This window comes from Caloenas nicobarica, chromosome 8 (genome assembly GCF_036013445.1).
Source record: "Caloenas nicobarica isolate bCalNic1 chromosome 8, bCalNic1.hap1, whole genome shotgun sequence".
Lineage (NCBI taxonomy): Eukaryota > Metazoa > Chordata > Aves > Columbiformes > Columbidae > Caloenas > Caloenas nicobarica.
Window position 1 is genome coordinate 10,437,402 of NC_088252.1, and position 15,180 is coordinate 10,452,581.

The 15,180-nt window shown below is 41.0% G+C and overlaps 1 protein-coding gene across 4 annotated transcripts in view; it reads right to left on the minus strand.

Moving 5' to 3' along the window:
* PAX3 (paired box 3) overlaps nt 1-15,180 on the minus strand; it is a 75,726-nt gene that overhangs the window by 6,936 nt on the left and 53,610 nt on the right. For all 4 annotated transcript variants that reach the window (XM_065639911.1, XM_065639912.1, XM_065639910.1 and 1 more), the window contains 2 exons: nt 8,570-8,735; nt 7,246-7,460 (listed from right to left, as the gene is read on the minus strand). In XM_065639911.1, coding sequence (XP_065495983.1) covers nt 7,246-7,460; nt 8,570-8,735 — 381 coding nt within the window. The remainder of the gene's footprint in view (nt 1-7,245; nt 7,461-8,569; nt 8,736-15,180) is intronic.

Sequence of the window (15,180 nt, forward strand, 5' to 3'; positions counted from 1 at the left end):
ACATCAGTGGCAGCGACACTGAAATTAGAGAAGGTGCACTGGTGGACATTTAGGGTAATTAAGACGATAACTTGATCCTGCATGAATTATATTTTTATCTACAGGAGATTACTCATGTTCACAACATTATCAGTCTGTCACTGAACTCGCATCTTTTTTCAGGAGTCACAGGACTAGGCAACTTTATCAAAATAATTCAAAGAGAAGCTAATTATCTAGCTACTGTTTGTACGGAAAAGCTTCAAAAATGTCAAGACAACTGAAAAAGTAAAACAAAGCCCAAAGAGGAACATATACTCACAATTTCTATAAACACATATATATACGAATATAAGTGGATATATAATTAAACATCTTAAAACTTTTTCAGGCAGTCTCAGAGGCTGTAGACTCATGAGTTTAAATACTTAAATATGGCAATATTACACACAGTTCATAACAAGCCTAAATTTGATATTATATTGCTCGCTGCCTGTGAACTCTTCTCCCAGCTTCTGCTCAACCCAAGACACAAAAGAGGGATTCTGGCCATCATGAAAACCAGCCCAGCTGTCTCTGGCTGGGCTCTCACACACCTTCCCTCCACAACTGAACTGGGATACACAGGTCGGTTCCCTCTCAGGAAAACAAATGGAAAATACACCTTTCTTTTTTTTCCCCAATTCAAAAGCACTTCTTTTTTTTTTTTCCTGGCAGAGGGCCAGGAGATAGGATCTGCAAAGCTTTCACAGGAGACTCTCACCAAACTCAACGTTTGTCCCTACAACAGCTATTACATGATCTACACCTACATGGCTGCATTTACTGACAGGGAACTGCTACAAAATCCTAGCCACTTAGGTAAAAGCAAAAAGTTATCCATAAATGTGGGGGAAAAAATATATAATGGACAAACATAACTGGAGGAATCCAACTAGTAAGGAAGGGTTCACTCATGAGGTTCTCATTAATGTATATTCCAGAGCCTCTAATCTAACCAGCACTGGGGAAAAACCAGTATTTTGCTATTTTGACTTGGGGAAGCCTCTTTGTATCCTGGCTCAGCACTCAATCTTTCCTTTGTAAGAAAATTATTACTACTACTGAAGTTCCAGCAAAAAAATCAAGATAAAAATAAAATGGTTTTCTTTAGAGAGGTAGGAAGTTTTGAAGGAAACCGAGTCCAATGCATTTAAAGATGGATACATGGCTTTCTAGAGTGACTTTGCTAAGGATTAAATTCTGCTCTTTCTGATCCCACTGCAATATATGCTTTTCACTGAATCGTGCCGTGGTATTTTTAGTACCTCTCCTTGGAAATCTAAAATACAGAGCATAATTAAGGACTCAAGTGAGCCATCTGTGATTACTCATGGCAAAGCCCACATTCATATACCAGCCTTTAATTGAAAAAATATGCAAGTATTCAGATTCCTGTTGATATTTCTATTTTGTAAATTCATTAAAGAATTAGAAGTTTACCAATGCATGCTAGTCATATACTCTACGAAGGGCTGACTCTTATTTTCACTTAACTGGTTCAAATTGAACTTCTATGCGTAGCAAAAGCAAAAAATTATTTTAAAGGTTGTGATGACATTGAATATATTCTAAAGAGTACAGGTTATTATGGAGGAAGATACGCCACTTCTGTGAGCAATATCATTTTAAAAGAGTTAAGAAAACCTAGAAACTGATACTTTTTTTATATATTGTATCATTTTCCTATTACATTTTTGTATATATTTTATTTAGCTTTTTAATATTTTATTTAGCTTTTTAATATTTTATTTATATTTTCATTGTATTCCCAAACACTTATTGTCATGAAGTTACAGTGCAATTGGTTAATTTCCCAGAGATGTCCAGGGCTTTTTATATCTCCATGTAAGATTTCTGAGCTGTAAGAGGAGACCTGTTTTTCCAAGGCTGAAGCCCCAGCCACCCACCCCAACTTTGCAGGCACGGTGGTGACGGAGGCGGAAACAGGCCCAGAGAGTGAGAAGTTAAGGTGGACACTCAACATGTAATGTCATTTGTTCATTGTTGTTATTATATTAATGTATTTTATTATCTATGCTATAATATATATTATTTAAAATATTACAATATTTACAAAACAGATAATAAATGTTATTATTCTTGCACAATAACAATTACAAAACTATTGGATCCCATCTATTTGTACCCACTCCAGAAACAGAAATAATCAATCTCATTGGCTGAACTTTTTTTTAAATTTTAAAAAAAAAAAAAGACCCACACACAAACCAAACCAAAAACTCGTGCTCATGAAAATAATATCATGTGAATTAACTTTCCTCCTCACAAAGAAATCCCTGACCCTGACCTCTGTCTCATGTTCTTGCGTCATTAAGCGGGAAGTTCTCAAAGCCAAGATCATTGTGACAGAGATCATGAGCTTCTAATTGGTGTGAGACTTGGATCCAAACAAAATGTTTCTGTGGGCAACCAGTGAGACAGTAATCTGACAGAAAGTATAGGGAAAAGTATAGTAAATTAACAGCTGTTTGGTTGTGTGGTTTTTGGGTTTTTTCCCCCCTCTTGTCCCTCTTAATGAGGGCCTGCAAGTTTTTAGCCACTGGTTCCTGTGTTTCCCTTAAAAATAGAGTTAAGACAATATGAACATATCTCACTGATTCGACAGCTGCCATCAGATCCATACTTCAGGTTAATGAAAACCAAGTGCTCTCAAAGACTTAAAAGAAGCCAATTGCCTAAGATCTATCTCACCAAAAAGAGTTAGAGGGTATTTCTTAAACTCAAGCAGTGAAATGTTTTGACAGAAAAAGAAAGAAACCTTGAAACAGCTTGCATCTTTACTACTGTTCACAGAAAAGTTTGGAATTTTCTTATCAAGATTATTCCTGAGCTCCAGGTAATGGCATAAGAACTGCAAACTTCATTAAAGATTGTTATCATCTTCTACACAACCATTCAACATTCAATCCACTTCCCGTTCTGAAACTGCAGCCTTTAAAGCTGCTGGTTTGACACAAACACACAGGAAGATGACAAGAAACAGGAAGAAGTAGAGCTCAAACGTTTTCTAGAGGGCAAGGAGAAAAAAAAAAATTATGGCCAGCAGAAGACAGGTTACTCGTGTTTATTCTTTTTCCAGTAAAAACTTAACACTACAGTACCAGATAAGTCTGGATATCCCACGGGTTAGCCACAGGCAGCGATGCAAGCAGAGACCATCCAGACCCACGAGCAGCTGGAGCAGCACAGTTCAAACCCAGCAAACTGCCTGAACCGCCTGGCGTAGGGCAAACTCTGCTCCTTCGACTCTAATAAAAAGCACATGGCAAGGTCAAGGGATGCCCATGTCCACCGGAAAAGCTGTTTTCCTTATCTTAAACAAAGCAGTTCAAAATATTGATATTCTGTCTTAAAAACAATCCACTCGCTAGTAAAAACCTACACCTGCAGGTGCAAGACAAGTGTTTTTGCAGTTGCTCTTCTGGCTTCCACAGAAGAACTGTCTGTCGGTGACTGTTAATGCCGGGATCAGAAAGCGACGTGCTAATTGAGAGGCACGCTTATAGTCTCGTTTGCACATATTAACACACAGATATGCTACTCCCTAATAATTTTGAGTTAACAAATGTTTGTTAAAAGAAGATGCACTGAGCAACTGAAACCTAATTTGAAAAGGAAATACAATATTCCTGTAAATGTATGCATGAAAGCCAAGAAGCTGCATAATAGGCATAGAAAACATAAAAATATGCAATTTACATATATTACACACTACTAATCTCCGTTCTGACGTTATATTTAAAGAGCTCTGGCTGAGACTGTGTGCCTGCAGTTTGGTTGCTTTTTCATGAAATACAAACAAGGACACTCCTGGCTATCAGTTCCCCAAGACATTAATCCCCGCTTATTCCTTCAAAAGTCAAACCCTTGCGGGTTTGTAAGACAGAGGTTCTCTCACTCCATTCAGGTAGCAACGAGTAAACCAGATGAACAAGAAGAATAATCAGTCATCTGGAGATCTGCAGATCTTGTCTTGATGTTAAAAAGTGCTGAATAATATTAACAAGGCAGGACTCTTTCTATTCTCTTATTCTCTTATTTAAATAAGAGCAACATTTTATTTCCCGGCCTGAAAGACAGGTATGTTATGGAACGCACTGCTTTCAAAAACTGAACGAGACGTACAGTCTTTTCTAACTTCTGATTTCATTGCTAACACAATAAAAACAAAGTTACAGCACCCTAGCCACCTTCTCTTGTCCTCTGCCTTCACCCAGTGCTTGCCTTAAACAACATATTTGTCCATCATACTCAAGAACAAAGTTAGAAAGGAAACACCCTGCATGGAAGATAAAGTTTCGCTGGGGAATCTGCCTCATTTGAAATAAACCAAAGTCAAAGTGGGAAAGGAGCTTTAAGTCTGGTAAGAATACGATCCTGTGAACCTTAATATTAAATTTTGTTCTACATATACTGAGGGGGTTTTTTTAAATCACAGAAGATTATTTAGGCTTCACACAAAGCCTCCCTTCCCTCCTCCCGTTAAAGTCACCGTAAATCCAGCTTTATGCACAGTTTGTCCAGAGCACTTGCATGACAGAGAGACAGCGATGGGTGGAAACATTATGTTAATTGCTCGCACACTCAGATTTATTGTGGTCAAAAATCCACTGAGTAGTAAAAAGAACCTCCCCGTTTCTCATCTAAATTCCATGCACACAAACAGGGCACTGCAACATGCCCACTCAGCACGAAAACTCCTGTTTCTCTCTCTTTATGACATCCCCAGCACAGAACCGGCTTTTGACTTGTCGGCCGCTGTTACCTGAGCCGCTCAGCCGGCACCTGGGTGCCCGCGGGAAGAGCCCCCAGGACCCGTGACAGGAGGATGCCCTGCGACACATCCCACAAGTAAGGGGTATTTCACACGGTAACATCGCAATGTACATCACCAACGTATGAGGCCCTTCTTTCGGGCATAAAGCACAATCACTGTTTTGCTATAGTCCCCCAGTTTGTTGCACATAATTTACATACTTGTGGCTGTATCACTGCCTTACATAAACACAAACCCTAGGTATGTCATTTGATACATATGTGCTTTTTATACATGTCTCTAAGGCATTGTTTTGGCTCCAAAATGGTTTTAGAGGAGCTGTTGGTAACACCGCATAAATTTAGGGCTGGGTTTTTGTTTGTTTGTTCCATGGAAAGATCTGCATCAGCCAGTGAGGGCAATCATTCAGTGGCCAAGAAGCAGTTCAAAACCTCATCGGCTATAAGTAATCTCCTGTATACATTCAGTGATGAATGCGGGACGTCAGTCTTTGAGTGATCGGCCTCCTCTTAAACCTGTGGGCAGAGGTGCAGGGTAAGGCCAGGAGCTCTAAGCACTGGAACTGGAAAAGGTTTCAAAAGTCTAAAGAAAACAAAACAACAGAAGTTTCATAGTGTAAAGACAGGACTGGGTATAAAGAAGCACAGTAACTGATTAAAGACATATAATCGGAAGGGGATCCCAGAGCAGATTAGACCAAACCTCAAATCGGCAAGAATTTGGGGGGAGGAAACCTGGCCTCACTTTATTGTCCCACTATGCCCAGACATCACAAGATTTCTTTACTGTTGCACTCCACTTCTGTGTCAGAGACAATAAAAGCTTTGTGAAAGGAAAAAAGATCACATTTTCCATAGCCAGAACCAACACACATTTAAACAGACACTAACAACTACTTTTCATGGATTAATGCTGAATCCTAGAAAGATATTTATGTCAAAAATGTGGAAGCCTTCCACACTATGAAACTGGCCATTTACCAAAATAAAATTAAAAAAAAAAAAAAAAAAAAGCAAGCAGCTAATATAGTGTCATGGCTTTTTTTGGAGATTGCATTTAGAAATCAGAATTCTTTAGAACAAAATCCATTCAAGTCTTGTTGGAAGTACATCCGTTTGGTTTTCTGTTGGTATTTTCTTCCTGAGGTTTCAAGCCATAAAGTTTTGTACCCCACTCTAAGCTATAGGAATCTGTGAAACTTAATTACGTTTACTGTTACAAAAAAGGGTTTATGAACTTTTGCCTTTGGGCAAAAATGTTTATTTCATTGCCTTTGTTATTCATTCTTTTCAACTTCAGTGCCTTTGAACTTTTCAGCTGCACAGAGTTATCACCGTTGCACAGGAACCAAGAACTGTACTCCCGAGATGCAAACCACAAGTTGAAGAAAACGAAGGAGGCAAAGATATACGAGTCATTATTTTGGCCACCCTTTGTGCCATTAAAATCTCATTTTCTGCCTATTAGAATGCCCTCTCCCTGCTTAGGCAGTGGTGATAGTCAGTGATTAGTGTGTAATTGAGTATAATTGTCTTTTCACTTTTCATTTGTGTCATTCTGAGCTTCCCTCTGTTTTTCTAACCACTGAGAGGAAAAAAGGGTAGAAAGAAGATAAAGCTGTTAAAACTCTCACTTTCAGCCCTGAAGAGATTCCTGATTGTAATTATAGATTGCATCCTCTTTGTGACTTCTCAGAATTTAGTGGACATCTCTTTCCAAGCACCTGGGCAAAGCTCTCACTAATAAAATAAACTACTATCTATTCAAGCTTTAACTAATAATGTCAGCTTCAGACAGATGCCGCGCCTAGGAAAATTTAACCAACCTTTTGACACTCAATTATCAAGGCAATTTATTAACATGATTTCCTAAAAAGAGCTCATGCAAATTAGAAAAACAATTATGGGATTCATGCAGTCATATATTGCCAAAGAGCAGTAATACTCCTAATTTATGTATTTATAACTCGATTATAGCTCATCTCGATGTGTGCTGCTCAGCCCTTGGAATTCTCCTCGTACGCCTTGCCTATAATTTTCCTGGACTATTTGGTAAAACATTGGTGAGGTTATCTTAGTGTAGTTTTCTGTGAATAAAATATCTCTTTATCTACTTTCTGTACCTAGCCATGGATCTTCAGGAAAATAGCAGCACGTTACAAATGCTTGACAACTGAATGTAAACACGAAGCCTGCATGATTACACTATAAATCACTTGAAATTAAATATAAGCTATGACTCTTGATTCAGCTAGTAGGAGGAAAAAAAAATAGAAAAAGAAGGAAACTAGCAAACTGAAATCATGTGTCTTGTATAAAGAATACATTATGGTTTAAATTTGGCAATTCATTATACTGTGGCCTGAGGGAATAGACTCTTTGGTTCTGGTATACAGCAAATCCTCTGTCTGAAAACACAGGACTGACCTGAGGTGAAAGGCCATTGCCAATGGCAGGGTTCATGGGATTGGAGGGCCCGGACGGAGGCACAAAGCTGTCTGTATAGCTGGAAAATCCGTGCCTGGTGCTGGGGAGGCAATAGGCAGAGCTGCTCTCTGGGTTCGAAGGGAGGCTGCTTTGGTGCACAGTGCTTGGAGGGAGAGGCTGAGGTCTGTGGACGGTGCTGCTCGGATCAGACACGGCTACAAGCAAAAGAAACATGTTGATGTGTTTTCCTCCTTTTTTCTGGCATAATAAGTTCATTATGTGAAGCTCAACTTGACAGAATTGCATCAGGACCTGTATTTAAGTACTGGTTAAATAGAAAGGAAAATCTTTAATATTGCTAGGTATTTAACTGGCCGGTGAGATTACATAATTCTTAAATAGACTGTAAAAATCATAACAACAGACACAATCACTTTTCAGACAATCCTTAGTGAGCACATATTGTACATATTGAGCACATATTGATACAGCAAAATTTTATATATATAAAAATAAAGGAGAAGTTTCTTTTGCTTAAAAGGCTGGTAACAGGCTTTCCCCTCGTGGTCACAGTACAGTAATTCTGCCATAATTTGTAATGAACCTAGCAGTGGATGGGAGAAGTCCTGGACTTTGAAAAATTCCCTTAATCAGAACATCCACCAGCAGTTAAGATCCAAATCCCAAGGAAGAAGCAAGAAGAGTACAGTAACTTGTTTTATAAAAGTATCACCTGTAAGGTTTTTCTGTAACAGTAAAATCTAGCACAGCCTATATTTGAGGTTCTGTTTCCTCTTCCCCCAAATCTATCACAGAATTTCTAATAACATTAATTATTACCATACTGAGACTTGCTGCTATCTGATATGAAACAAGATGGTCTGAATAGCATTTTTTTCCACCATCAGCTGAATATTTAGAGTACTTACAGAAGTTTCCGGTCCGTCAGCACCGAAAGCAAAGACAGAACACGGCTGCTACCTCCTTCCCCACCACACCGGGCACTCTCAGCAAAAGAGATCAGCACGGCAGAAGGGTAGGGAAGCGTGTCCATCGCTTCCCCAACCTGCACCTCTACTGTGCAGGAGGCAATTATTTCTCCAGCTAGCACCCTTCACACAGAACCAGCCCTTTCTTGCACCAAAACAAACCCAAGTTCTTACACGCTTGAAACAAGCAGGTTTGCAAGGTCCTCACTGACTCAGACCCTAAATTAACCAGTGCCTCTTTTTCTACATTAGAGAAGAAAATATTTCTACAACGGATCAACACAAGAAACTCTCCAATAACACTGTTTTAACCCAGTACCTGTTGGCTACTGTACCTTGTGGTATGGAGGTGGGTTGATAGGAGGGCTCGGAGAGCTGGTAGGTTGGCAAAGTTGGCATGGCGCTGGGTGGAAATCCTCCTGGGATCAGATGGTTGAAAGCCATCAGTTGATTGGCTCCTGCCTGTTTCCTCCATCTAGCTCGACGGTTACTAAACCAGACCTACAAACGTTTTAATTAGGGACATTTGACTTTTGTACATTTAATACGAGCGCATCAGAAATCATGGCATATTTCAAATGCATTCAGTGTCTGAAAAGAGAGATGCAGAAGATGTGCACTGTGCTCAGAGCTCCCAAACAAGAAAGGAGCCCTTGGCACACACTTCTGTGGTTTGATGGACAGGACACGGGAATCCCAGACCCCAGTTTCCTCTCAAATACAGTCTCCCCTGAGAAACAAGATGACTAATGCTTTCAAGCTTTAGTACTTTTATTAGCTATCAATCAGTATCCTTATTGTGCCAGATTTAATGAGAAAGCGAAAACATCTCTCCATTTAATCTCAGTGCCAGCCAAAGTTATTTAGTCTGGATTGGATCATCTTTACATATACCTTGCTGACAAGTTAGCAGCATCATTAATGCACTGTTGGAATGTGCTTATACTTACATATTGGGATACTATATTGTCCTAATGATCAACAGAATCTTAAGATTTTCATTTGAAAAATGTAAGTCCCACATACAAAAACTAGAAATCCCTCCCAGAAGTTTTCATGTATTCACACGTGTAGAAAAGATCTCTTAATAAACTAGACATTAACAATAGATCAGAATTGCAGTACTAGATTAGCATTTCAGAACCACTCTGAAATCTGTTCCCAGGACAGGGTAGCACACAGATGGGGTTTGGATTAGTGGGACATTTTAGCTATGAATCTGCTTTCTGCCAACAAGCGATTCCTTCATGTCATTCTCAGTTCATGTTTTAAGTTTTGGAAGTCTTGGATGCCTCTTACTGCCTCCAAGAAAGGAAGAGGCCAGACTTCACAAATACAGACATAACAAGAGTTGCAAAACGCATCGGCTAATATTGCTATTATAGCAATTACACATGCCACAAATCGGAAGGGCAACCTGCCACAGCAGGGGTGCCTGGACCAGCGTGCTCCCGCACCGCCCTGCTGCGGGGTTAGAGCAGCTCTAGATTGCAGCACGTTACACTGGCCCTTATCTGAGGGTGTAACAACATTTTGGGCTGTGCTCTGGGCATCTCTTCCACTTGCTATTTCATAGCAGGAATGGTGGGACTCACTGGGCCATCTGGTTTCTGATGTAGGCCATCTGTCACCATGTAGTTTGATCCGGCTTCATCCTCTGTTCAGAATAAGATGCTCAGTTCACACAGCTGCCTTCTCCTTTGGCCACAACATCATCTCCTTAATTACTCACTGCCACTCCAGTTCAAGATTTAGGAGAGAGGGATAGATGGAGCCTCTGTTCTACCTCAGGAATGCCTCTCCTGGTTTTTGTTGTACATACTAACCCTTCCCCTGCCTCCACACGAGCCATTTCTGAAAGCAGCTGGCAGGGACAAGGCACCAGGGTGGAGATGTGAGACCTGCGATGAGCAATGACTGAGTATGCGTCTAGATCCAGCAATATTTTTCACTGTCTCATCCTACAGATATCTATATCCTTTTTCACCTCTCTCCTTACCCTTTGCTTCCCTCACTGACATTCAAGTCTAAATTTCTTATTCGCTTCTCACAGGCTCCTTCCACCTGCTTATGCCTCCCAAAGCCCACCAGTCTCACACTCCTGCAGCAGTATCTTTTGAAGATGACGAAAGAGAGGGAGAAAGAGGGCAAGACATGCTGAAGAGGGAGGAAGAGGCTCTGCTAAAGAACATTTAGGAAGGATAACAGAGGTCAGAGAAGGCGCAGGGAACAGCAAATGCATGTTGTAATTAGCCTGCCTGGGTCATTAACTGTGGCTTTCTCCATAACCCTCCTGACCTGAAGAAGGGAGAGTGTCATCTGGTGACCTTCAAATGCTTTGGGAACACTAACTGAACTACACTACATGAGTGGATTTCACCGAGGAAAACGAGGAAACAAGATTTTTGTTTTCTCTACAGATAAGAAGTTGTCTTCAAGCCCTAGATCTTTATTCAAATGAGTCAGATCCCAAACTTTAATTCAGTAGTGAGTAATGAGTATTAATGCCAAATTTTATGCTCTTATTTGCAGATAGATTTTGGCTCATTTTACAGATTTGCATTTTTCCAGAACTGCAGATACGTATTAAACATCCCTGAAATGGACACATTCAATGATGTCAAAAAGCCTGCATCAGCCCCGCAACAAGTGTACTCGCACAGAGGCCTCTTGCCACCTGGAGCCCCATTAAATTAAATGAGAGCTCGCAGGGGTGCAGGAGCCTGCCTGGGCTGTGTGTTACCACCTCAGTCCCATGCAACTGGGACAGGCTCGATGGGCGAGATGTGACTGGCACCCATGGCACGTGCTGCTGGCACAGCCGCGGCTCCGGCCACTGCTGCTCCATCAGCCACCGCTGCCCCGTCAGCCACCGCTGCCCCGTCAGCCACCGCACATCCCTCCCGCACCAAAATTAACTCACCAAAGCCCCCTGAACAAATGCAAAAAACTGCAGAGCAAGCCTTATCGCCACTAGTACCACATGCACTCATCGCTACAGAACAGGAGAGGCACCAAACAAAAACACCCCACACCAAACAAAAAAAAAAAACCAAACACACACACACACAACACACCCCACACAAAACAAAAACAAAACAAACAAACAAAAAACCACAGAAAAAAAAAAACAACCAACCAACACCCAACACACACCACCACCACCCCCTATACCTCTCCAGTAAGCACCAGGGGTCCAATCCACACACCTGTTTGTTTCCCTTTGATTTCAACGTACTTTGGACCAGTCTTGGTAAAAATGCTAAAAATAGTTTATCTTTAAAATGACCATAACACTTACCATCACACATTTTTACAAAGGAATACACTGAAGCTGTGAATCTGTCATTCTGGACGTTTTAATGCAATATTTTTTACTATAAGTACTATTTACTATCACAGCCTCACTACTATGGCTTGAGATTTGGCTTGCAACTGTGTTTAACTCCCATTTTATGCCAGGTAACTGCAGATTTCATACGTTGTGTGTGACAGAACACAAAGAAGAAATAATGTAACAGTAAGACAGGAATAAAAAAAAATGCAAATAAAATTAAATGGGAGAGTTAAGATGTTGAAAGACGGTTTTGGAAAGTCCAGAAAAAATTACTCAAAACTATATAACTCACATCTAAACATTTTCTTGACATTTTATGTAATGCTTATTAAAATTAATCATATTCCCAACTTTACTCAGTAGCAGTTATATGCTTTCTATGTTAACTAAAATGATTTATTGTGTTTTAATCATAGTCTTTCACTTGGACTATGTCCAGCTGCCCTGACTTATTCTCAAGAGTTCAGGATTTTTTTTTTTATTTTTTAAATCAGCACATACCATGAAGAATCCATGTGTGCTATTATCACCAATTAAAGAAATCTTGAACAATTTTGCCAATATCAAGCCAAGACTTAAAAATAAATCTAGTCACCACAAGCCAGTGTGGCTGCTTGGAAACATACTGTAAACACCTGGGGAAATATTGTCTTCTGTTTGTACATCTCCAACATGATCTAATAGACACAGTGTCCTATTATGTTCAGCAAATTTCAACTTTCACCAGCCTGACAAAATCGTCGTCTTTTGAGAGATGTTTTCAAATCTAGCGGGTCCCCATCGGGTGTTTCTGTTCTGCCAGCCCCGACTGTCACCTGGACGCAGAAATGCTGTGGGTGCAGTGCAGGCGTCAGACTGTGAGAAAGTGCCACCACGTAGTGGGAGTAACAGCAAACCAACTCTAAACTATCCATGTCTGCTTCATCCGATGAACTAACACACCTTGTGTGTTGCCTTCACCAGCAAGAACATGGATCTGGGTGGAAGGCGAAGGCGCTTCAAATCGCCACTACTGCCCCGAATTCCCGCATGGAAGCAAAACCAGCGATAAGCAAGCTGCTACGTTTTGGAGACTCAAAATACAGCGTTCTTACACAAACAGCACTGTGTCTGAAGGAATGGGATCTGCTTGTCTTGGTGTAACACGCAGGAGCGCTTAATTAGGTCAGTGTTGTGCTTGGTGCTGTGCAAACGCAGACATGGACAGAGGGAGCGGGGCTTCCCGGAGGGACCCCAGCGTCCAAAAGTGATGTCGCACCAGGAGCCAAGTCACATTCATCTTAGTGAGGTTTTGACTCCCCGGTTTCTGTGTCACTTTCAAAGATGGAATGTAAATTACTCAGATGATTTGGAAACAAAATTCAGCCCCAGTCTATGGCCAAAATTTACATCTGAAGAATAGAACCAAAGAGGATGAAATTTAAAGCAAAAGGAAGGGAAGAAAGAGGTCCGTTAAGGGAAGTGACTATCGGTGGTTCCAGTTCTTCAAGCATCTAGAACTGTACTGACCAAAAAAAGAAATCACACCACAACAGAATATTAAAAAAAAAAAATTTTGCACTTATATAGAATGAATGAGGTGAACTAATAAGTTTCTCCCATCTTGATTTTCTTATATTTAGATGCTGTCTTTTATTATCATTTTTCCTTTAAGTAGTTTGCAAGTTATCACACCAACATCTTATTTTGTTGATCTCAACAGGATATTCCTTAAAAGATGCATTTATTCACTTGGGAACATACTAGTGTAATTAGCCTTGACATTTCAACAATCTGATCATAAACACAGAGTGCTCTATGTGCTTTTAAGGCAAAAAGATCTCTGATCCAACAGGGCAAAACATTTGAGACGTGAATTTTGCAGGAAACCCATGGATATTTTGTTAAACACAGTCCTTACCATTGCAAGCATGAGTGCCAAAAATACAGAAAGTCAAAAGACTGATGCATTGTTAATGGTACTTCTAACTTTAGACAGATGGGGGGTTGGGGTTTTTTTCCCCCCTCTTGCCTTATGATATTTTTCATGGTATCTTCCTCCCCACCCTCACTATTCCCCACCTCTCCCTTCTCCTAAAATTCCCATTTTCAAAATAAAGTCTGTCCATCCTGACAGCAGGCGTCCCTGGAGGTTGCACTCTCAAGGACTGACCTTGGGGTGTGCCAGAAGCAAACTGGGGAGGCTGAAGAAGGAACCCCTGCTAATGAAGCTGGGCTGCACCAGCCTGGACAGAGCCAACTCCATTACCTCTGCAAAAAACAGCAGCGTGACTTCCAAACACAGCAGAGTGTCCGCTCCTGCGGTCCCTGCTGGTGCCCGACCTACGTTTCCTTCAGCCGCCTTCGGAGCAGCCTGGGCAGGAACTCCCACCCTCTCGCCAGACCGACAACTGACACCAGCACTTGTGCCTGCCTGATCCTACCAGGAATCCATTCAGAGAATGCAAAAAAGCGGGGGGGGAAGAAGAAAAGGGGGTTTTCTTCCCTTTTTTACTGGCTGGTGATATGATACCAGCTGAGGTCCAGGAGAGCACTGCCAGGGACCAGCCACAGGAAGAAGCAAGAGAATTGCCTTGTAGCCAGTTGGCAAAACAGCTTCGCTGTGACATCTGCACGCCCCTGGCCCCGCAGAAACAAGGTCTAGCACATATGCACAGAGGCACACCACGGGAAGGTCGCTTTCCTCGCAGCATCCCAAAGCGGCACTGCCCCCCTGCCAGAGAGACCTGTCGGGCACCAGCAGGAGCACCACGGTGATGGGAAGTCATCCCAGATGGGATAGACCGAGTTAGCAACCTGATGGAAACCAGGGGTCTTCTAAAACAAACAAAAAATAAATAGCATAAATTAAAAAAAAAAAAAAAAAAAAAAAAAAGAGACCAGACTAGAAAACCAGACTGTGCCAAAGGGAACAAGGACTCAAAACTACCTCCCAGTGCAATCCAACATACTCAACTCTCATAGGTTTCTTTGAAAAGACTTTGATTCAGTACTACACAAATACTTCTAAAACACTGCAGCTGAATAGCTCTGCAAAATATTGAGTAATAAGCAAATTGAACTGTGCATTTATAAATTAACACACCACTAATTTAAGCCCTTAGGCATCAGGGACCAGAAAAAGAGAATCAAAATCACATCACTTCTTCCTTTTATATTTAAAAATGTCTTCTTGGGCCTGCATATGTTTGTAGTTGGTTAATTTATCCATAAGAATTTTTCCTTTACCCAGGGTGGGGGGGGGGGGGGGGGGCGGAACAAAACAAAACAAAAAAAACAGCAATTACAAGGTTATCTAGTACAAGAATGCACACAGCATTTTCTTTCTTTATCCTATATGTGATTCAAGAGGACAGCCTCAAAAAAGAAAAAAAAAAAAGTGCTATAAATTCTCCATAAACCACATCAGGAATAACTGTAAAAATCTGCTGAAAGGTCTTAAATGTTCCTGAATCTGTCCGACATTCCTTCACCCCGTCTCCCCGTAGTTCAGCGTACAAGCTCAAACAGTTTCAGAGGAGCTGAGGCTGAGGCCAAATAAAGACTTTTTTTTGGCACAGGTCCTCCCTCCCCCGTGATTTCCCTGTGAATGCTTTTCGCTGTTTGCTA